General features: G+C 57.3%; 2 protein-coding genes across 8 annotated transcripts; one reads left to right on the plus strand and one right to left on the minus strand.

Annotated features, from left to right (window-relative positions):
* Window positions 1-7329: 7329 nt before the first annotated feature.
* On the plus strand, window positions 7330-9744 carry RPL29 (ribosomal protein L29). 2 transcript variants are annotated; one of them, XM_066245477.1, is made up of 4 exons: window positions 7330-7437; window positions 7843-7887; window positions 8199-8263; window positions 9184-9744. In XM_066245477.1, exons 2-4 carry the CDS (start codon window positions 7851-7853, stop codon window positions 9631-9633), a joined length of 552 nt encoding a protein of 183 aa, XP_066101574.1. In that variant the 5' UTR covers window positions 7330-7437; window positions 7843-7850; the 3' UTR covers window positions 9634-9744. The 2 variants fall into 2 exon arrangements, with proteins under 2 accessions (XP_066101574.1, XP_066101573.1); XM_066245476.1 differs by having other exon boundaries at window positions 7349-7437; window positions 7689-7887.
* A 5442-nt stretch (window positions 9745-15186) lies between these two features.
* ACY1 (aminoacylase 1) lies at window positions 15187-21328 on the minus strand. 6 transcript variants are annotated; one of them, XM_066244706.1, is made up of 16 exons: window positions 21176-21328; window positions 20062-20118; window positions 19733-19844; window positions 18759-18823; window positions 18564-18668; window positions 18145-18239; window positions 17774-17850; window positions 17578-17667; window positions 17418-17474; window positions 17035-17108; window positions 16903-16952; window positions 16652-16796; window positions 16481-16549; window positions 15907-15986; window positions 15743-15803; window positions 15187-15662 (listed from the first exon to the last, which is right to left on the minus strand). In XM_066244706.1, the coding sequence occupies exons 3-16, from the start codon at window positions 19824-19826 to the stop codon at window positions 15498-15500; spliced, it is 1227 nt and encodes a 408-aa protein (XP_066100803.1). In that variant the 5' UTR covers window positions 19827-19844; window positions 20062-20118; window positions 21176-21328; the 3' UTR covers window positions 15187-15497. The 6 variants fall into 6 exon arrangements, with proteins under 6 accessions (XP_066100803.1, XP_066100807.1, XP_066100802.1 ...); XM_066244710.1 differs by having other exon boundaries at window positions 21152-21328; XM_066244705.1 differs by lacking the exon at window positions 21176-21328 and adding an exon at window positions 20623-20902.
* Window positions 21329-21365: the final 37 nt, after the last annotated feature.

The following is a 21365-nucleotide window of genomic DNA, read 5'->3' on the forward strand; positions in this document are numbered from 1 at the left end:
AGGGGCGCCTGCCCTGAGTGTATGTGGGGGTCTCCTGCAAACACAGACTCCCACCACCACAGCCAGGCTGGTCCCCCTCCACGATGCAAGTCCTTCCCCCATCCTCCCTCCTCCGGAAACAGTCCTTGGGGAGCAGGCCTAGAGAGAAGTGGGTGAGATGTGGCCTCTACCCTTCCACATCCTGCACCCCTTCCCCCACAGCCAACCCTCTTTTCCTCTACCTTCTCCCGGGGAATCCCCTTCCCTCGGCTGCAAAGCCCACCCCCCCACACACACACCCCGCCCCCTCCTCCCCTGCACCGCGCTGGGGCGGGTGTGCGGTAATTCCAGTTATTTTTAGCCAAGCCGCCTCCTCCAGGAGACACGAGTCAAGGGGGAAGCCGCCCCCGCGCCTCCGGGAGCTGCTTGCGGAAAACGGGAAAACGATTGATTACAAGCAGCGCTGCCAGGGCTCTGTGCCAGGCGGGCAGCGGGCGCTGAGACCGCGGGGCCAGCAGCGGGGCCTCTCACCGGCTGGCTCCCCTCGCCGGGGCCAGGTTGTTGGGGGCGGCCGGGGTCTCGCGTGGCCCTCACCGCCACACTCAGCAGCTGCTCCTCAGTCCGCCCTCTCGGGGCCCTGTCCCCGCCACCCCTACCCCGCAGAGAGGACAGCATGGGGAGGGGGTCTCCCCAGTTTCCCATTCCCTCTGGGCAGGGCACCTTGGCAGTGGGCAGCCTCCAGAGATTTGGGGGCTGGGGAAGGACCTTATACTGCCTGCCCCGCCCTCTGGCTGTTGAGGAAGGCTGTGGGCGCGACAGAGACTGCCGGCCAGGCCTTGGTAGGTGCTTGGCGCAAACGGGCCCCTCAAGCCTCTCCGCAAGCTGCCAAGTAGGTAGCGCCCTCCTCCTCCTCTTGTGCTGAGGACTGTGAGTCACGGTCTCCCAGGGTCAAGGCGGGATCTGGGACATGCTCCCCACCCCTCGCCAGGAGATGGACAGTCAGTGCTGCAGAATGTGCCGGCCAGCTAACGAAGAGTGTGGGGAGGACACGGCAGGGCAGAGGGACCAGTGAGTGTACTGGGGGAATGAGGTAGGCCCCCGCCCGCTGCCTGGCACACCCCACCCGAGGGTCCCTCCTCAGGGGAGCCAGTGCCCTCTTCTTCCTGTCTGTCATCAGTGTGAGCGTCTCAGGCCGACTTCAAATCCAGAAGAGCGTCTGGGAGTGGCCTTGCCTTGGCTGAGGAGAAGAAACTGGGTGACCGTGGGCAAGTCACTGCACTTTTCTGAATGTCGGTGTCCCTGTCTGCCCCGTGGGATTAACAAGAGAGGCCGCTCTGAGGGCGTGAGGAAGGGCGAGGGGCAGCTGGGACTAACGCGGAGCTTCCAGGCTCCCCACCCCGCCCCAGGAAGGTGCTGTGCTCCCCACCACCACGCCGGACCCAGGCTGAGCGCAGGGAAGGACACCCACAGCAGGCCAGGCCTCTGGGGCTTGGGGGGTACAGTGACAGCTCAGGGAGGCCCGCTCAGCTGTGGCCACGGAGCCTTGGGGAGCACAGAGCCAGCCACCTGCCGCCTCTCCCAGCAGGGTGTCCCGGCTCCTCTTCCAGTCCTCAGAGCCTTGGGGAGCACAGAGCCAGCCACCTGCCTCCTCGCCCAGCAGGGTGTCCAGGTTCCTCTTCCAGTCCTCAGAGGCTCCCGGCCTGGATGGACCCATCTCTGTTCTGCGTCTCGGGGGTGCTCCCCCCCCCCCCAGCTCCCAGGCTCTAATGGGCACTCCAGGTGATCATGGCGGTAGCCCTGGCCCAGCAGTCACAAGGGGTTTCAAGCTTGGGGCCTCATGGGGCCCCTTCACAGTCTGCTAGGTGGGGCCAGGGGTCCCCCCTTTCTTTCTGCTGCTTTGGGGAGTCTCCTCCAGCCTGGGTGGCTGAGCCTGTTTTACACGGCGCATGGGTGCAGGGAGAGTGAGGGGCAGCCCTTGGGAAGTTGGCCGATGTGCCCAATTGTACACAGCTTGAAAAACCCAAAACCCATTGCTTATGGCCACAAGCTGTTGTTCAGGAGGCACTCGGTGGGACCTTTAAGGTCCCAGCCCTCCTGACTGTGCCCCTTCTTGGGTCACCCGCTCCTTTGTGCTCCTGTGATGTCCCTTGTGCCTCACTAAACAGGACCGGGCCTCCTCCTCCCTCACTCAATCCATGAGGTGCTGGGGCTTGGGGGTGGGGTTACTGAAGCCCTAAATGGGGAGCCGACAAGAGCAAGCCAAGAGCCTTCCCTGGCCCTCCTCCACCGTGGGGTGTAACCCTCCTGTAACCTTCATTGCCTGTCCTTCAGCCCAACAGCAAGGATACCCCCCTACCTCCCTGGTTCCCTCCCTGACTTTGGCACAGCCTTCCTGTGTGCCCTTGGGCAAATCCCCTCTCATCTCCAGCCCTCAGTTTCCACACCCAGAGGCTCATAGAGGGGACTGGGTGGTCTTCAAGGCTCCCGCCCCAGTCCTGCTCGTCTCAACTCTGAGGGGGACCCCTGGGTTGCAGCCTCTGTCTCTTGGCAGAGAGTGAGGACTGTGAGAGTTGGGGGCCTGAGATCTTAAGGAGATGGTAGTCCCCTTGTTCACTCAGAATTCTTCCGAAGGCCTCTCCATCCTGCCTTCTCCCCGTTCAAGAATTTTCTATCTGCCTGGCTGGTCTGCTCAGTGGATAGGGCATCGACCCGGTGTGCAGACATCCTGGGTTCAATCCCCAGTCAGTGCACACGTGAAAGGTGACCATCTGCTTCTTCTCCCCCTTTTCTCTCTCTTCCCCTCTTGCAGGCAATGTGGCCCGATTGATTTGAGCATCGGTCTCAGGTGCTGAGGATAGCTCAGTTGATTCCGAGCATTGGCCCCAGACGGGCATTGCCGGGTGGATCCCGGTCGGGGCATATGTGGGTGTCTGTCTCTTTATGTCTTTTCCTCTCACTTAAAAAAAAGAATCTTCCATCTGATCCCCAGGTGAGGCAGTCCTGGGGTCCAGCCTGGGCTCCCTCATGCCAGCCTCTCTTATCCTGAGCTGGGAGGGTGAGCAGGTGTAGGTGAGAGGTGTATCCAGGCAGCACAGGGAACAAGGAGAAGGGGAGCTGGAGGGGCTGCCGCTGCTACAACACTAACATCGCTGACTCCACGTGGCTGTTGGGGAGGGAGAGGGAAGGGGTGCTTCCCAGCTCTCTGCTTCATCCTTCCTTTTCCGAGGCTCTTGGTGAGAAAGGGGTCTCCTTAGCCCTGGTACGTGCTTTGCACCCCAGGGACAGGGGTGGGAGTGTGGAGAGCTGCTCAGGTGGACAGTGCTGCCCTGTCTCACCCCTCCCTTCAGAGGCAGAGCCAGCACAGAGAACACCCCACTCTGGGCATCTGTTGGCCGTAGGGGCCAGCGGTTTCTCCCCAGTCACCTGGTGGTTAGTGTCACAGGGCTTCCCCCCACAACCTCACCTCTCCGTTTGGCTGTGGAACCTCTAGCAAGTCATGCCCCAGGCCTCCATCTTTCCATCTTGAAATAGGGTGATGAGGACCCCAACACCTCCCAAGGCTGCTGTGTGTCTCTCCAGTGCACAGCCAGGCTGGGGTGGAGGGAAGCGGGCTGTCTGCTTTCTGCCCGTTCAGGATCAGTCTTTTCCCACTGTTACAAAAGAGGAAACTGAGGCTCAGCAAGGCGAAGTCACGCCGCTGGTGAGTGTCAGAATTTTTATTTATTTATTTATTTTTTGTATTTTTCTGAGGCTGGAAACGGAGAAGCAGTCAGACAGACTCCCGCATGCGCCCGACCGGGATCCACCCGCACGCCCACCAGGGGGCGATGCTCTGCCCATCTGGGGCATCGCTCTGTCCCGACCAGAGCCACTCTAGCGCCTGAGGCAGAGGCCACAGAGCCATCCCCAGCCCCAGGCCATCTTTGCTCCAATGGAGCCTGGCTGCGGGAGGGGAGGAGAGAGACAGAGAGGAAGGAGAGGGGGAGGGGTGGAGAAGCAGATGGGCACTTCTCCTGTGTGCCCTGTCCGAGAATCGAACCCGGGACTTCCACATGCCAGGCCGACACTCTACCACTGAGCCAACCGGCCAGGGCTGAGTGTCAGAATTTGAACCCAAGTCTCTGATGTCACAATCTGTACTTTTAACTCCCAACAGACATGGCGTCTGGTAAGAGGTGGACCAGCAGGGGATGTAGCCAGGGGTACCCACAGGCTCCTGTGGCTCTGCTCTGAACCCCTCTAGGGGAAGACATCCTCCCCTCCACCAAATACCCCACCACTACCAAGAGCTTGGAGCCAGAGGAGACCCAGCCTACCCCAGAGAACCTGCTGAGAATGGGCAGGCAGCAGCTGGATCCTTAGATAGGGGAGTGGGAGGATGGGTGTGAGAGGTGGGAAGTGAGAGGTCAGGGAGGGTCCCAAGGCTTCCCGCAAGAGGGGAGCTTCCCCACCTGCGAGCTTCTCTCCATCCTTGGTCCAATGCTGCCCCCATGTGGACGACAGGCTCACATTCCCGCTGTGGACACCGCGTCCCTCCTGGGCCAGGTGCCCCCCCAGAGGGAAAATCCCAGAGGCCTGAGCTGTGAGGCATACTCAACAGCTGCTTCTCCAAGCCCCTACCCAAACTTCCTCTCTTCCAGACAGATCTGGGCTCCAGCCTGGCATCCCATGCTGCCCACTGAATCCCATCTCTTGGAGGGACGTGAACTTAAGAGTTTATTTGGCCCTAGCTGGTTTGCTCAGTGGAGAGAGCGTCGGCTCAGCATGTGGATGTCCTGGGTTCGATTCCTTGTCAGGGCACACAGGAGAAGTGACCATCTGCTTCTTCTACCCTCCTCTCTCTCTCTCTCTCTCTCTCTCTCTCTCTTTTCTCTCTCCAGCAGCTATGGTTCAATTAGCTTGAGGGAGTTGGCCTCTAGCTCTGAGGATGGCTCCATGGCCTTGCCTCACGCACTAAAAAATGGCTCAGGTTGCAAGGAAACAACGCCCCAGATGGGTAGAGCATCGCCCCCTAGTGGGCTTGCTGGGTGGATACCAGTTGGGACTCATGCAGAGTCTGTCTTGCCTCCCCTCCACTCACTAAAATTAAAAAAATTAAGTTTATTTTTCAATTCTCCACCCAGCAACTCAACCACTGCTTGCACACCCCTTGTATCAGGGAGCTCACTATCTCTGGTAAAATACCCTGCTTCTGATTCTGATAATTACACATGGCCTCTCTCTCTCTCTCTCTTTTTTTTTTTTTTTTTTTTTTTTACAGAGACAGAGTGAGGGATAGACAGGGACAGACAGACAGGAACGGAGAGATGAGAAGCATCAATCATTAGTTTTTTGTTGCGCATTGCAACACCTTAATTGTTCATTGATTGCTTTCTCATATGTGCCTTGACCGCGGGCCTTCAGCAGAGCAACCCCTTGCTTGAGCCAGCGACCTTGGGTCCAAGCTGGTGAATTTTTGCTCAAACCAGATGAGCCCACGCTCAAGCTGGCGACCTCGGGGTCTCGAACCTGGGTCTTCTGCATCCCAGTCCGATGCTCTATCCACTGAGCCACCCACCACCTGGTCAGGCCACATGGCCTCTCTTATCTTAGCACACTGGTGACCCCTGTCTCCCTGGAACTGCAGGACTGAGGGGACCCAGTGCCCCGAGAATGGTCACTTCCCTTCATCTTGGCCCTCCCTTGGAGCCCATCCTCATGTCTAGCATTCTTTTTTTTTTTTTTAAGATTTTATTTGTTGATTTTACAGAGAGAGGAGAGAGAGGGACAGGGAGTGAGAAATATCAATTCATAGTTGCTTCACTTTAGTTGTTCACTGATTGATTGCTTGTCGTATATGCCTTGACCGGGCAAGCCCAGGGTTTCAAGCCAGTGATCTCAGCGTTCCAGGTCAGCGCTCTCTGCTCTGCGCCACCACAGGCTAGTGTTCACTTTTTTAAAAAACTGGTTTGAGGGAGAGGGAAAGGAACAAGGAGGACAGAGAGAGGGAGAGAGAGAGAGAGAGAGAAATGCTGATATGTTGCCCCACTTATTTATGCACTCATTGGTTATTTGTTTTAAGCCAACTTTTTTTTTTTTTTTTTTTTTTTTTTTTTTTTTTTTTTTTTTTTTTTTTTTACAGAGAGAGAGAGTCAGAGAGAGGGATAGATAGGGACAAACAGACAGGAACCGAGAGAGATGAGAAGCATCAATCATCAGTTTTTTGTTGCAACACCTTAGTTGTTCATTGATTGCTTTCTCATATGTGCTTTGACCTTCAGCAGACCGAGTAACCCCTTGCTCGAGCCAGAGACCTTGGGCTCAAGCTGGTGAGCTTTTGCTCAAACCAGATGAGCCCACACTCAAACTGGTGACCTTGGGGTCTCGAACCTGGGTCCTCTGCATCCCAGTCCAACGCTCTATCCACTACGCCACCGCCTGGTCAGGCTCCTTTCTTTTTCTTTCTTCTTCTTTTTTTTAATGAATTTAAGACTTTATTTTTTCATTTTAGAGAGAAGAGAGAGAGAGAGAGAGAAGTGGGGAGGAGCAGGAAGCATCAACTCCTACATGTGCCTTGATCAGGCAAGCCCAGGGTTTCAAACCAGTGACCTCAGTGTTCCAGGTTGACATTTTTCATTGGTTAATTCTTATGTGTACCCTGGCTGAGGATTAAACTGGCAACCTTGACATGTGAATGATTCTCTAACCAGCTGAGCTGCCTGGCCAGGATCTTAATGTGTGTGTGTGTGTGTGTGAGACTTATGGTCTAAAATGAGACCCTAATTTTTATAAGAGTTTATCTGAGCCTGACCAGGTGGTGGCACGGTGGATAGAGCATCAGAATGGGATGCAGAGGACCCAGGTTCAAAACCCCAAGGTCACCAGCTTGAGTGTGGGCTTGAGCAACAGGTCACTCACTCTGCTGTAGCCCCCCCCCCATCAAGACACGTATGAGAAAGCAATCCATGAACAACCAAGGAGCCACAACAAAGAATTGATGCTTCTTATCTCCCTCCCTTCCTGTATGTGTGTCCCTATCTGTTCCTCTCTCTGACTCTCTCTGTCTCTGTAAAAAAAAAGATAAAAAAAAGTTTATTTGAGAAAAACGACATCGAGGAGCGAGATCTCAAATGTTCTCGCCAGGGGTACTTTTTAAAGAACAGAAACCTTTCACTCCCTGCCTAATACATCGCTCAAAGACTCCCTCTACTCTCAGGCCTTTAATAAGACCTGGGCCCGAGAAGCTGGTTCAGGTGGAAAAGGAGAAGGGAGAGGGGAGCGCAAGAACAATGGGGGCGGGGCCAAGCTCGTAGCACCGCCCCATCTGACTCATGCACTCCCGGCCTTAGGAACCTTTCTTTCTGGCACTAGGGGAAGCTTTTTCAGTAGTACCTTTCGGCCTCGACGACTGCATTTCCGGTGCTACACCGCGGCCTCTTTCTCTTCCGGCTACAGGCGTTTCGGCAGCTGCCGACTTTGGTGAGTGTTGGCCGCACGAAATCCGAGGCCATCCGCGACTCCCTGTCGGCGATGGGGCGCAAGCCCAAGGGAGGACAGGGAGTTGGCTGCCTAGCTGTGGGCAGCAGAGGCCGCGAGGCGGGGGTGGAGGAGTTCGTGGGTTGTCGAGGAGCGGATGGGTCGGGGAGAACTCGGAATTGGGGGCAGAAAGCAACTCTGCGGCGGGAACGTCGGGTTCGGAGCATGATTACCTGAGTTTGTGGGTACTGCAGTCGCGTCCTGCAGAGGGAGTCGAGGCCGCCGATGCAAGGCCGCTGTGCTGCACTCTCGTTCGGGCTTCTGGCCCCACGTTCTTCCAGATCAGGGCGGCAGACGTAGGCCCAGCCCGGCGAGCCCGCAGCCCTGATCTCCGCTCTCGCCCTCCAGGTAGAGATATGGCCAAGTCCAAGAACCACACCACGCACAACCAGTGTAAGTTCCTCTGGCCCAGCCGCCGTCTCACGCCCCAGAGCCTGGCAAGGATTAGGGATGGGCGGGTTAGGGCAAGGGAGCCCCTTTCTGCTGTAGTCTTGGGGCTGATTGTGGTTTTAGCCACTGTTAACCTTTGGGGTTGTAGATGTAGAAGCCAGGGGTCCACCGAGCTACCCACAGTGCTTTGACCTCAGCGGTAAAGGGTTTCCCTTGTGTCAAGAGGACCCGCTCTGGGAAGTAACGGTTCTCCCGGGCTCCGCAGCCGCGACGCTGAGTGGTCTTATTTTGACTTTTTTTTTTCCTGCCCACAGCCCGAAAATGGCACAGAAATGGCATCAAGAAACCCCGGTCACAAAGATACGAATCTCTTAAAGGGGTAAGTGTGTACAGGGAATCACACGGAAATGAGGCTGTCAGGCTCCACCTGCCCCATCAGGGTCTGTCCTGGAGCTGTTTCCAGTTCCACCGTCTTCCTGATCACCGTTATTAACTGACCGTCGGTTTACCCGGCCTCCCGAAGCTTACTGTTTCTTGGCCCAGCCAGCTTTTGCCTGGATTTCCAAGAGGAGGAGTGGCTTGTCTGTGTGTTCTGCACACCTTATGAGCTGTCCGTTCCACACTGACCAGCCATAGGACCTTGATCTGACCCAGTGCTGGGCTTGGGAACGGCTTCCTTTCCTGTGTCGGGGAGTTCTGAGGATTAGCTCTAAGACGGGGGCTGTCGGGTCTGAGGGGAACTGAGCTCTGTCTTCCCTCGGCTCCTCCCTGTACCCTTGGTTTGTGATCTGTGGGGCAAATCGCTAAACCTCTGAGCCTTGATTTCCGTGTCTGGGTCACATTTGCTGTGGCTCTGTGGTATTGGGCTTGGGATTTAACAGAACACTTTCCTCTTAAGGGGGCAAGGTGGCCCTGAGGGTGTTTCGGACCTCAGCCATAGCCCTGCTGTGGGAAACGCAAGCCCTTCCGTCTGAGGTTGGGGGGTGGAGGGCAGCCTTCGTGTCTTCTGTCCGGGCATTTGAGCTCTGCTGGGCTCTGGGCATGTGGCCCGAGAGTGTGGTTTGTATATAGCACTAGCAGAGTGGAATATTAGTTTCCGGGGTGGTAGCTTGAGTTTCTCTGCAGACCAGTTTCTGTGGTTGGATGTTTAAAGTTGATTTGATGCTGTCCAAGCTCCCAGTAGGCTGTGGCTGGAGCCCAGTAGTTTCCTGGGTACCGCCACAGAGAGGGGAACTAGGGGTGACTAGGGGTTCCCTGCATGCTGAACTTGGAGGCGCCTGCACCTTTCCTGCCTTCTAGGTAGACCCCAAGTTCCTGCGGAACATGCGCTTTGCCAAGAAGCACAACAAGAAAGGCCTGAAGAAGATGCAGGCCAACAACGCCAAGGCCATGACTGCACGTGCTGAGGCCATCAAGGCCCTTGTCAAGCCCAAGGAGGTCAAGCGCAAGATCCCCAAGGGCGGCAGTCGCAAGCTCAGCCGACTCGCCTACATCGCTCACCCCAAGCTCGGGAAACGGGCTCGTGCCCGCATCGCCAAGGGTCTCAGGCTCTCCCGGCCAAAGGCCAAGGCCAAGGCTCAGACCAAGGCTCAGACCAAGCCCCAGCCTGCGGCTCAGGCTGCGGCTCCGACTCCAACTTCCAAAGGAGCTCAAGTTCCGGCTCCCAAAGGTGCCCAGGCTCCGGCTCCCAAAGGTGCCCAGGCTCCGGCTCCCAAAGGTGCCCAGGCCCCCACAAAGGCTCCTCAGTAGAGGTCTCTGGCTGCTTATGTGAGGACAGAAGGACTGGTGTGACCCCTGGGCTGCTGTCTGTGTGGAGCTGGTGTCCTGTTCTGTTTGTACAAATAAACCTGAGGCGCAGGATTCGATGGTGTCAGCTTGTGTCTGTGATCCTAGGGCTGGGACTAGGGTTCGGGTGGGGTTGGTACCTCTGTTTTCTGTGGGAGAAGAGTTTAGTCCTTTTGGCTGGTAGGTTGTGTGTGTGGATGGGCTTCAGAGGTGGTGGTGCTCTGGCATGAAAGAAGGAGGCCTACCTAGTCATTTGGAGAGGTTGGAGGCAGGCTGGTGAGGAAAGGGAGTATCCCCAAATACCCTGGTTGGGTTTTGACACCTATACAGCAGGAAGGGAAGAGAGTCCACTGAAGAACTAGTTGCATTGGGGCATGAAGTGTTCCCAGCTGAGGCTATTCTTAGGACCTGGCCAGCATCCACTGCCCTGGTGGTGTGGGTGGGCTGGGTGCCCTGGGTACTGAGAGATTGCCATGATGTGACTGTCACATCACAGATTGGATCGTTCTGCCCTGCAGGGAGGCCTGGCCAAATGGGGGAGGTCTTCTGGGGCAAGGTGGGCCCTGAAAGTCTGCAGTGGTCCCCAGATTTCTTGGGAGGGCGGGCCAGCACCAAGCGGTCTCTGCCCCAGTGTTTGAGCCGCCTGACCAGGTCACTTCGCAGCAGGAATGAAAGCAAAAGGTTTTGTGTACAGCCTCTAGTACACAGTACTGAACGCTGAGCTCTGCACTGAGCCCTGTGGTAGGATTGCCACGTGCAGATCTTGGGGAAACCAACTGGTCTTCATGTCAGAGCCGTGGAGAAGGCGGAAGCTCGGGATTGGAGGGCAAAGGGCAGGGGGAAAGAAAGGACCCGGAGGCTAACCCAGATGCTTCCTCAGGCACCCCAAGAGTAAAGATGGGTCAGCCCTGGCTGGGTAGCTCAGTTGGTTAGGGTATCCCAATAATGCCAAGGTTGTGGGTTTGCTGGTCAGGGCACATACAAGAATCAGCTAATGAGGGCATGAATATTAAAAAGTTGATTGTGGCCCTGGCCGGTTGGCTCAGTGGTAGAGCATCGGCCTGGCGTGCAGAAGTCCTGGGTTCGGTTCCCGGCCAGGGCACACAGGAGAAGCACCCATCTGCTTCTCCACCCCTCCCCTTCTCCTTCTTCTCTGTCTCTCTCCTCCCCTCCCTCAGCCGAGGCTCCATTGGAGCAAAGATGGCCCGGGCGCTGAGGATGGCTCCTTGGCCTCTGCCCCAGGCACTAGAGTGGCTCTGGTCGCAGCAGAGCGAAGCCCCGGAGGGGCAGAGCATCGCCCCCTGGTGGGCGTGCCAGGTGGATCCCGGTCGGGCGCATGCGGGAGTCTGTCCCCGTTTCTAGCTTCAGAAAAATACCCCCCCCCCCCAAAAAAAATTTGATTGTCAACCTGATTCAGTAAGGATTATGGAAGGCTTTAAGGGCTGAACAATTTTGTCCTATACCCTCAGCTATCCCATCAGACATGTGGAGCAAGAGAGGCTGCCTGACCTGTGGTGGCGCAGTGGATAAAGCATTGACCTGGAAATGCTGAGGTCGCCGGTTCGAAACCCTGGGCTTGCCTGGTCAAGGCACATATGGGAGTTGATGCTTCCAGCTCCTTCCCCCTTCTCTCTCTCTGTCTCTCTCCCTCTCTGTCTCTCTCTCTCCTCTCTAAAAATGAATAAATAAAATTAAAAAAAAAAAATAGTTTTTAAAAAAAAAAAAAAAAAAAAAGAGGCCATCTATAGTTTTATGCTGCCTGGGTGCCTCCCCCCTTCCCAAGTATAGGATGAAGGCCAAGATTGTCCTTAATTGAGGGCCACCAGAAGCTGCTTATGGAACTCACCAATAATTGGTCCCCCAGAAATAGTCACCGCTTTGGTGGACGCTGGTGCTGTGAACACTTGCCTTGGCTGTGGAAAGCCTGGCAGGCTCTCCTGGGCCACCTCGGGAGGACAGCCGGTGAGCCACAGGACATGCAAGGCCTGGGCGCTGCAGTAAAAGTTTCTGGGAGCCCAGTGGTCAGGTAAGACTGTTTTCCTTGAGGTTGTCATAGAAAAAGTGCAAACCTCCCCTATACCAAAAATGTAAAAGCAGTATATATACAGGCTTTGGTGGGAATTCTGAGGTATTGGTAAATTTTTATACCCATTTGACACAAGGGGATTGTGGGGCTGGACAACAGGCTGCCCCTGAGCACAAACACAAGTCAAGCAGATGCAAGCTCTCGGGATCGCCTAGCATTTCTGCCGTCTGAACCAGATGTCTTAGTAACCCCAGAAGGATGGGCAGGGCAGCACAGCAAAAGAAGTGAGTGCCCTGGGGGTTGTGGTCCCCACTCTGGAGGGGGGGCAGAGGTCAGGTACCCCCAGAGAGGAGCCAGAGTAAGAACTTGCCAGCAAGGGTGGATTGACCAGACACTCCCCCCTACCGCCCCAGCCAGCCCCTGGCCAGCTCAAACTTCCATGCGGACTACACGGCCTGCCCACCTGCAGCAGAGACGGGCTGTGTCTAGAGGGGCAGCAGCTATGAGGCCCTCTGAATACATACGACCTCCGTGGGCTCCTGCCCCTGTCCTGGTGTCAGGCCCTGCTGTCTGCAAAGAGTGGGAAGTTCAACTGGAGCCAGGCACACAGATGGCTGGAGCCGGGGTAGCCCACCCACCTGGGTGGCAGTCGCCACTCACCCATCTACTGATACTCTGGAGGGAAACGGTAGCCAGTGGGCTGAGTCAAGAGCGGCCTGGTTGGTCATCATGCCTGAACCTTGGCCTGACCCTGTGTACTGGCAGCTGGGCCATTCTGAAAGGGTTGACTGTGGCTTGGCCGTGATAATGAGGACACCAAGCCCTATTGTCCCTGGAATTGGGCCTATGGACTGGAATCTGCAATGGGATGTTCTACCAGTTGGGACAGTTACTTCCTGCCCCTGGGTGGGGAGGAACTACCCAGTCCCTACTGGGAGCCTGTCACCCTAATGCATTTGGGACCTACAGAGACATACTGTGTGTGGACTGGGATATGCACCGTTGAAAGGAGGAGGTAGGTGTCCTGGGCTGGCATATCCTGCCCTCCTGTTCGTCTCACGACAGAAAACCACCTCTGCCAGCTAACACGTGTGGTTTACACAGCCTGGCCAGATTCCCAAGGCTGCGGCTACAGTCACATCTCCCAGTTCCAGTCCCTAGAAATGCTTGGCTTTCTGACCTCAGGCTGCCGCTCTTCTTGTGGCATCCGGTTACAGGGAGGCCCTGTGCCATCACCCAAACTGGATGTTGTTTTTTATACCAGATCTCCTTTGCTAACATGTGAAATCTCAGGTAAATGCCCCACCCCGGTGATCCAACACCAAGCCCAGGCTACCTGAGGAATTGGGCAGAAAACACATTGTTACTAATATTTAGATTGCTTCTTTGTGTTTTGTGTTGGTGTCAAGTATCCTGCTCAATATAACAACCTGTACACACCGCACGGTGCCCTCCATGCCCGACAGTCTCTTCCCACCCTCATTCCCCCCTGCCCCATGCCTCCGCACCCTACATGCTACCCTGTTGTCTGTACTGTATGTATGTGTTATGTATATATGATGTTAGCTAATTCCTTCACTTTCTTTGATCTCATCCCCTCTTCCTCCTTCCCTGACAGCTTGGACTGCTTCTTTTAATCAGCCTGTTTTCTGGCAGATATCTGTGTTGTTGCTGTGGGCTGTGTCTCCAGTGAGGGCAATTGGTAATCAGATGAGCTGCCTTCCTGCTACTAAAGGCCCTGGCTGACTACTCGGGGCACCTGCAGGAGGAGGGGAGCAGGGGAGCCAGTCGTGGGTGGTGGGGTGTGGAGACTTCCGTGATGTGACTGCTGCCAGGCTGCAAGCTAGATCCAGGTTAATCAAATAGCTGTTTACTTCCCAAGACGGTCTGGCTGACCCGTGCCCTATACCCCCCACTGAGTTCTGGTTCCTGGAACAGGACCCTTGCCCTGCCCCTGTTATATTGAGCAGGATACTTGAAACCAACACAATAAATTTAAAACGCCTGGCAGGGATGTAGGCATTTTCCCATCATCAGGAGTGGGTCAGCCCCAGCGCCCGGCCAGCCAGCCGTCCTACCTACTACTTTTATCGCCTGCCATGCTGCAACAAGGACATCCATGTCATCTTGCTGCTGCCCATAATTCACCTCGTACAAGTTACTGCTAATCCTCGAAACCAGCCTGGAGCATGGTGGTCACGTAACTTGTGGTCCAACCTTGGGCACTTGGGAGGCTCAAAAAGGGTTTGTTATGCCAGGGCGTTGCCACCCAGGGTATAGGGTCTCCTACTACCTTTGTTTCCCTGGGAAGGAGACTTGTTCAAGGTCACAGCTATAAAGGGATGGAAGTAGCTTTGGAACCCAGACAGTCCATGCGGGGCCCCAGGAGGGTTTAGTTTGCCAGAGCTGGGCTGCTAGGTCTTGACTGACATGTGCTGTGGTGACCAGCTGCCCCTTACCTGCTGGTGGTGTCATATAGGAGCTGGGATCTAGACAGGGAGCAGGAGTTTTGTGTCCCAAAGGTGATTTGATCCAGCCTGAGGTCACCAGATCAAATGGCCTTCAAAGTGTGGTCTGGGCTCCAGTCCCTAGGACAGGCCTCCTCTGCCCTCTCCCCCCTTATCCTGCTTGTCTTAAAGGGGGAGGCCGGACCCCCATCTCAGGAGACCCCAGGTCAGGAGTTTCAACCAGGCTTTCTTAAGGTCACAGTCGGCTTGCTGCCCTCAGCCTCCAGCTTACACAGGGAGGCTGCTTTGCATGTAGGAAACACAACTCCTTGAGTCTCCAATCCTGACTGCCTCACCTGCAGGCCCTGTAGTCTCGGGCAGCTCTCTAGCAGCGTCTGAAGTGGGGTTCAGTGACCGTACCAAGGGGCTGCAGAGAGAGGGTTCACGGGGTGGGGGGGGAGGCCCCGTCTCCTTGTTGGAGCTGCACGAGCAGGCGCTGTTACCGTCAGCGCTAGCCTGCGGGCTCTGGGCTCTCCTTTCGGCCACAACTTCCCTGTCACCCCTGCTCCTGCTGCAGGAGGTCAGAACAAGACTAGCCCAGGTTAGCAAGTGGAGCGGCTCAGCTCACAGGGTCCTAGCTGACTCTTGGCACTGCCTGGGCCCCCAGGGAGGCTGGCTGGCTGAAGCCCACCTGTGGGCCACTCTGTACACGCTGACCATGATCCCTCTCCAGGGTGCTGGGGACCCTGTGATGAACTGACCTGGTGTACCAGGTCTCCTGGCCCTCCGTGACCTGCTCCCCAAACTGGAGGAGGGCCACACCCTTTCCGTCAACCTGAGAGGTGACAGTGCTAGCAGTCATGTCTTGCCAGCTGTCCCTCCTCTTGCCTCACACCTGGCGGGGGCCCTGCTGGCCTCCAGTTCTGAATCCTGGATGTGCTCCCAGAAAGCCGGGAGTAATTCCCTAGGATCTCTGTTTTGATGTCCCCTTCAAGGGGAATAGTATCGTTGACCCCATAACTAAGATCTAGACATGGTGGCTGCTGAGAACAGAAATGATGGCCGCTCGTTACGGGTTACAGACATGGCTGGGGGGTTCAGGATGGGTGTGCTCTGTCGAAGGACATAGCAGCATGGGGTGAGGGGGACGTGCCCAGAGCCAGGCTGTTTCCTCATCTGTGTAATGGGGGTGGTCACAGTGCGTCCTCAGAGAAACGAGCATCCCTGGTCCGTGAGTGTCCTTGGTGTTAGGATTTCAGTGGCCCCTGTCTGCACACAGACTTTATTGTTGGGCAGAGAAGAGGGTTTCCTGGCACTGGTCAGCGTGGAAGCTCCTGGGCTGGGGAGCGTGGGGCTCAGCTGTCACTGGGCAGGGCGGGCACGCTGGCCAGGGCGGACAGCAGCCGTGTGTATATGTCAATCCCACGGAGGAACACCGCCTCGTGCAGCCGCTCGTCGTGGTCGTGCAGCAGCACAGGTGTGCGGTTCATGGGGGAGAAGCCCAGAGCCGGGACCCCCACCTGCAGCGTGAGGAGGAGCTGTCAGGGGGAAGGCCAGGTCCAGGGGCACCCCGCTGCCCACCCTGTGGCGAGCGGCTCACCGCGCGGAGATAGCGGCTGTCGGTGGCGGCAGGGAAGATCTCCGGCTCCAGGGTGAGGTTCCTGCAGAGGGCATCGCCAAGTGGATGGGGAGGCAGGCAGGGGAGGGCACAGGGAAGGAGGTGGCCGAAAGGGAGGGAAGGAAGAGAGCAGGATGGGCACTCACATGTCCTTGCAGACCCCACTAAAGGCTGCCCACCAGGGGTTTGAGTCATCTGTGGCTGTCACTCGGGGCTCTGTCCACTTCTGACGGGAGAGGAGTATGGCAGGATCAGGACAGGGCCTGGGCACCTTGCCCTGTCTTCACAGGGTGGGTATGTGCCCAGTACAGGGCACACACCCACCCAGGTAGCCAGCTGGCCGGTCCGGCCATAGGCCCTCTTTCAGTTCCTCAAAGGCTGCAGATCTGGACCTTCTGGTCAAATACTTCAGTTACAGGCCCCCGAGGACGAGGTCCCACCCTTTCCTGAACCGTATGTTTACACTTACATAAAAGTACTATCCACTAAGTACTCGACTCACGTAAGGACTAAACCACGTCGTCTGACTCCCTACACTGTTCCCCAGCGTCCAATGGCGGCCTCCACAACTAATGCTTGTTTGTTGGTGACTCGCATGTGGGTCTCAGAGCTAAAGCAATGCCCAGACGTGCGCAGGCGCCCCAAGCACACTCCCGCAGTGACGTACACCCAGCAGCCCGGTCCCCCCAGCCCCCAGGACTCCCGTCACTGGGTAGATACCTGAATAAACTCAAAGGTGACCCCCTGGCCAGCGGCCTGGCACCAGCCCCACAGCTGCTTCTCGAAAGCCTACGAGAAGGGAGAGAAGCTGACCCCTCGGTCTGCCCCTGAGCCTCTAGGGCAGGACTGAGGATGCGGGCTCCCCCCTCCAAACCCAGGTGGAGGCGGCACCTTCAGGTCCACATCCGGTGCCACACGGAAGTCGAAGCCGGCGCTCACAGTGGCAGGTACCACGTTGTATGCCACGCCGCCCTCCAGCTTAGTCAGGTTCACAGAGGTCACGGCCCCTGGCTTCATGTGGGGGTCTGACTGCAGCCTGCGGTGGGGGGCAGGGGCAGCAAGGGGGACAAGAGGTAAAACACAGGCTCAGCGTCCCTGCCGTGCAGCACAGCCTCCCACCCGGCCACGCCAGGCGGCCTCACCTCAGCCTCTCCCTTTCCCGGAAAGCCAGCACGGAGCTCACAACCTTGTGCTAGGAGAGTGCGAGACGGACGTGAGAGAGGTCCCAGGACAGAGCCTCGGGGAACCCGAATCCTTCCCCGCGCACCACCCACCAGCTTCTCTGCAGCTGTGTCCTCGATGAATCTCGAGCCGTGGCCAGGGTTCCCAGTGCTCGTGACCCGCACCCCTGGGAGACGCAGGGGGAAGGGGGTCCTTCATCGTGGAAGAGGCTGGGAAAGCACTCAGCCCCACGGTGGGCCTGGATCTGCCCCTCAGTCCAAGCTCCCCTGGCGGGGCTCTGTCCCCCGCAGAACACACAGTGCAGGGCTGGTTTCTGCCCCCAGCGAGTGCCAGGCCTTAGAAGCTGGGAAGGAGGAGCCCAGCCAGGAAGGGACTGGGAGGCAGAGGCCCCGGGTTCCAGTCCTATCCAGGGCCCTGCCCCTGCTGGCCTCGTCTCCCATCTCACAGGGACCCTCTACCTCCAAACCATACTCACACCAGGGGCTCCGCTCACTGTAGAAGACAGTGAAGGCGTCCGTGGGGTTGGCCAAGCCTAAGGAGGGAGGGAAGGGGGTTCAGAGGGTGGAGTGGCCCAGCCGCCACTAGCAGCCTCCCTGAACCCTGCTGGCCTCTTGGTGGTCTGCTACCCTGCTCACCCTCATCCAGGGCAAAGCCAGCCCTCAGGGCCTTGAACTCTGGCCGCTGTACAAACAGCTCCATGCCTTGGTGACCCCCAATCTCCTCATCTGTAAAAGCAGCAGGACATGAGGTAAGGGAGTCATTCCCCCAACACACCACCGCCCTCCCGAAAGGTTCCCTCCTCAAAGGTTCCCCTCCCCAAGCCACTCTTACCTGGCACAAAGGTCATGTGGATAGTTCTGGGGAAGTGGTGGCCTTCATCCTTCAGCCTCCTCACAGCCTCCAGGTACCTGCGCGCGGCAGGAGGGTGTAAGCCAGGTGCTGAGGGGGCCGCCAGACGCTTGGACAGGCAGGCGGAGCTGTAGGCCCTGGGTCCTGCACTGTCAAAGCCTGGCAGGGGATTCAGGAAAGCCCCTGTGCCTCAGTCTCCCCATCCATGCAATGGGGACAGCAGAAATTCCTGTCCAATATCAGGGGTCAAGATGTCTCTTGGCCTTGAGGTTCTCCAATCACTCCCCAGATTTTGGGTCATTCCAATGGGCCAGTGGGGACACTATGGGGGACTGGGAATGGAGGATACTCACTGGATGCTCACACACTTCATGTCCTGGGCACCCCTGGCATAGATGTAGCCATCAGCATCCTTGAAAGCCTCAAAGGGGTCATGGCTCCAGTATTCCTGGGGGCAGGTATGGGAAGAGGGGACCAAGGTCCCAAATCAGTCATTCATCCACTGTGCTCAACTGTGGCCCTGCCTAACGGGCTCACTGTTGGGCTGACAGACGGGGAGGTGAAGGGGACAGGATAGGACTGAAGAGGGCAGGGGACGGCCATCTCTCCTCTGTGTCCCACCCCAGGCATGAAACAGTGGCTGGACAGAGGCTGCCAGAGTGGAGTGACGCCGAATGAGGTCACGCAGTGCCAGGACCAGCCCCGGGGGTTCCCTGAGGTTGACTGAGGGTCTGCCTCATCTTATCCCCCATCTTTCCCGCCCCCCACACACCTTGAAGACAGGTACCACATCCATGTGGGAGTTGAGCAAGAGCGAGGCAAGTTTGGGGTTGGTGCCTGGCCAGGTCAGCACGGTGACCACGGAACCAGGTGCTACCTGGAGAGAGCCAGGAGGAAGAAGGTTCAATGCAGGGTGAGGAGGTGCCCCGGGCTCAATGCCCCACCCCACATTTGGTCCCAGGCTCACCTCCACTTTTTGACAGCCCAGGCCCAGTTGGCCAGCTCTCTCCTCAAGGAAGGCCGTGGCAGCCCCTGTGGACACAGAGTCTTGGGGCCTGCTTCTGCCTTCCCAGGCTTCCCCCCTGGCCCAGGCAGAGCTTGGGGGTACACCCAGAGAAGGGAGCAGACCCCAAAATGGGATGCTACCTCCCCAACACAATTCCATATTCCTCAGAGACACCTGCATTTCTGACCGCAAGCGGGAAGGTATTTTTAGTCAATCAGCGACACTTTTTGGAAGACCAGGTGGGAAATCCAAGGTTAGAAGCTGGTGTTATTGTCTTCCTTAAAGATGGGAAACTATGGTGCAGAGACATTAAGAGTCACCCAGCCTGACCTGTGGTGGCACAGTGGATAAAGCATCAACCTGGAAATGCTGAGGTCGCTGGTTCAAAACCCTGGGCTTGCCTGGTCAAGGCACATATGGGAGTTGATGCTTCCTGTTCCTCCCCCCTTCTCTCCCCCCACCCTCTCCTTTCTAAAATGAATAAATAAAAATTAAAAAATTAAAAAAAAAAAAAAAAGAGTCACCCAGCATCTCCCAGGTGGAAAATCACAGCAGGAATTTGGACCCATGCACATAATTCCCAGCCATCAAACTCAACTTCCTAAGACCTTTGGTCTTTATCCAGCCCCAGTAGACTTCTGAAGGCTTCTTCTACCATGTGACTGCTGCAGTCTCCCCTCCCACACCCCAATCCCAGAGGAGTGAAGTGAAGTTGTTCTTAAACTACCACTAGGAGTAACTTTGGAGGGGAACAGCCTCTGCAGGGAAGGTCCCTCCAACAGCCTGGATGGGCTGCAGACCAGCCAGAGGGGTTGAGGCACCATTTGGGGTAGCCTAGTGGGGCTCAGCTGGATGACAGGAGTTAGAGCTCGGTTTAAAAAGAGTGCCCGTCCCTGATGCCCCCAACACAGGCCCTGGAACCACTGCGTTCTCACCGTAGTCGGGCTTGGGCTGGACGGTGCGGATGCGCAGGTACTGTCGGAAAAGCGTCACGGATGGGTGCTCATCTTCCCGACCCTGGCCGGCCATGGCGCTGCGTGTGGTGAGCTGGGGGCAAAGCGAGTGGCTACCCACTGCTCCCAGCCGCTGGGGCCCAGTGCACACAGCCCGGCCCAGGGTGGTGTCCGCCCCCCCCCCCCCCCCCCCGCCGTCCCACTGGGAGAGGACACCCTGGTTAGACTTCCCAGTTGTTTCAGGCGCTGTGCTGGTCACTTCAAACACATTTCCTTGTTTAATCCCCCAAAGAGCCCCATGAAGTTCGTACCTCTGAATGCCCACTTTACAGAGGAGAAAGCTGAGGCTCAGAGAGGTTCAGCGACAGCTAGAAAGGAGCAGAGTCAGATTTGAACCCCGACATGAACTCCCCCGCTCTCCTCAAAATAATTCTCTCCAATTGCTCGATTTCATGATAAGGAGCCCCAGATTCCTCTACCCCTTTCCAGGGCCCTCCACCTCGCTCTCTGCAGGCCTTAGGCCCGCCCTCGCCTCTCGGCACCCGCCTGGAGCTGTGGCCCGGACACAGGGTCCTGCGAGGTCGCAGGCTCCGAACCGCCCGCGGCCCACCACGTGGCTCGAATAGGATCGCGGGGGCGGGGCCGAAGACTGCGAATACCCGCGTCTCCTGCCGCCCCTGGTTCCAGCCTCCGCCAGGTAGGTAACCCCAGGTTCGGATCTTGGGTCCGATCGCCGAGCCGCCGCATTTGCCGCCGGCTCCCGGGTGGCCCCGCCCCCTCTCAGGTCCCGTCCCGTCCGGCAGGACACGCCCCTCCGGGCCCCGCCCCCGGCGCGGGCAGCGTCCCGTAGCCCCGCCCTCATAGAGCCCCACCTCCTGCGGCCTCCGGATTGGGCCGGAAGAGAGCGGGGCGGGTGCAGACGTGAAACGTCGGTCGCCCCCTCGCCCTCAGGAGCGTAGCATGCAAAGCCGGGGTGGAGCTGTCCTCTGCGTGCCCCTTCAACCTCCTCCCGCGAGGGTCCTCCTTCTCCCCTTTCGGTATCTCAGCTCCTCATGGAGGGCCTCCCTCACGGCCTCAGTTCCCCGTGTAGGGAGGTTATTGGTTAATCTGTCTTCTAGCCTGTGAACGCCGTGTACCCGCAGGAGTTTGTCCCTGTTAATAGGGCACAGAGCAGACGCCAGGACAACGTGCCAGAAATGAAGGATAAATAGACTGGCAGGTGCATGGTGACCGCGCTGTGATCATGTGACCAGCCGCAGTGTGAGCCAGTCTAACTGTATCAGTGGGTATGATCATGTATGTATACGCCAATACACATGTGAGATGGTGGTTGGGTGTGACAGAGGCTGTCGTGGTGAAAGCATGTAACGGTGATGTTGTGTGAGAGGTGGGGAAACTCACCATACAGGTGGCACACTTGACTCACCTGTGCCAGGCTCCTTGGGTCTCCTGCAGCCACCAGAGAGGGAAGATAAAGACGCAGATGTCCCACTGGCCACCCACAAGCCGTACACAGCCGTAGCTGCTCACTTGTGTGCCTGGTTGCCTTCTGGACTCTCAGCCAGTTCTGCCCCCTGCTCCAGTGGCTGAGTCAGTTTGGGGAGGGGCAGGCGGA

The sequence above is a fragment of the Saccopteryx bilineata genome, chromosome 10, assembly GCF_036850765.1.
Source record: "Saccopteryx bilineata isolate mSacBil1 chromosome 10, mSacBil1_pri_phased_curated, whole genome shotgun sequence".
Lineage (NCBI taxonomy): Eukaryota > Metazoa > Chordata > Mammalia > Chiroptera > Emballonuridae > Saccopteryx > Saccopteryx bilineata.

Coding starts and splice junctions, on each gene's coding strand:
- RPL29 (XM_066245477.1), top strand. CDS start 7,851: ATGGCCAAGTCCAAGAACCACACCACGCACAACCAGT. Junction 7,888..8,198: donor CCACACCACGCACAACCAGT/GTAAGTTCCTCT, acceptor TCCTGCCCACAG/CCCGAAAATGGCACAGAAAT. Junction 8,264..9,183: donor GATACGAATCTCTTAAAGGG/GTAAGTGTGTAC, acceptor CCTGCCTTCTAG/GTAGACCCCAAGTTCCTGCG.
- ACY1 (XM_066244706.1), bottom strand. CDS start 19,826: ATGGCCGGCCAGGGTCGGGAAGATGAGCACCCATCCGTGACGCTTTTC. Junction 18,669..18,758: donor TGGGCTGTCAAAAAGTGGAG/GTGAGCCTGGGA, acceptor GGCTCTCTCCAG/GTAGCACCTGGTTCCGTGGT. Junction 16,550..16,651: donor CACCGGATGTGGACCTGAAG/GTGCCGCCTCCA, acceptor CCCTTCTCGTAG/GCTTTCGAGAAGCAGCTGTG.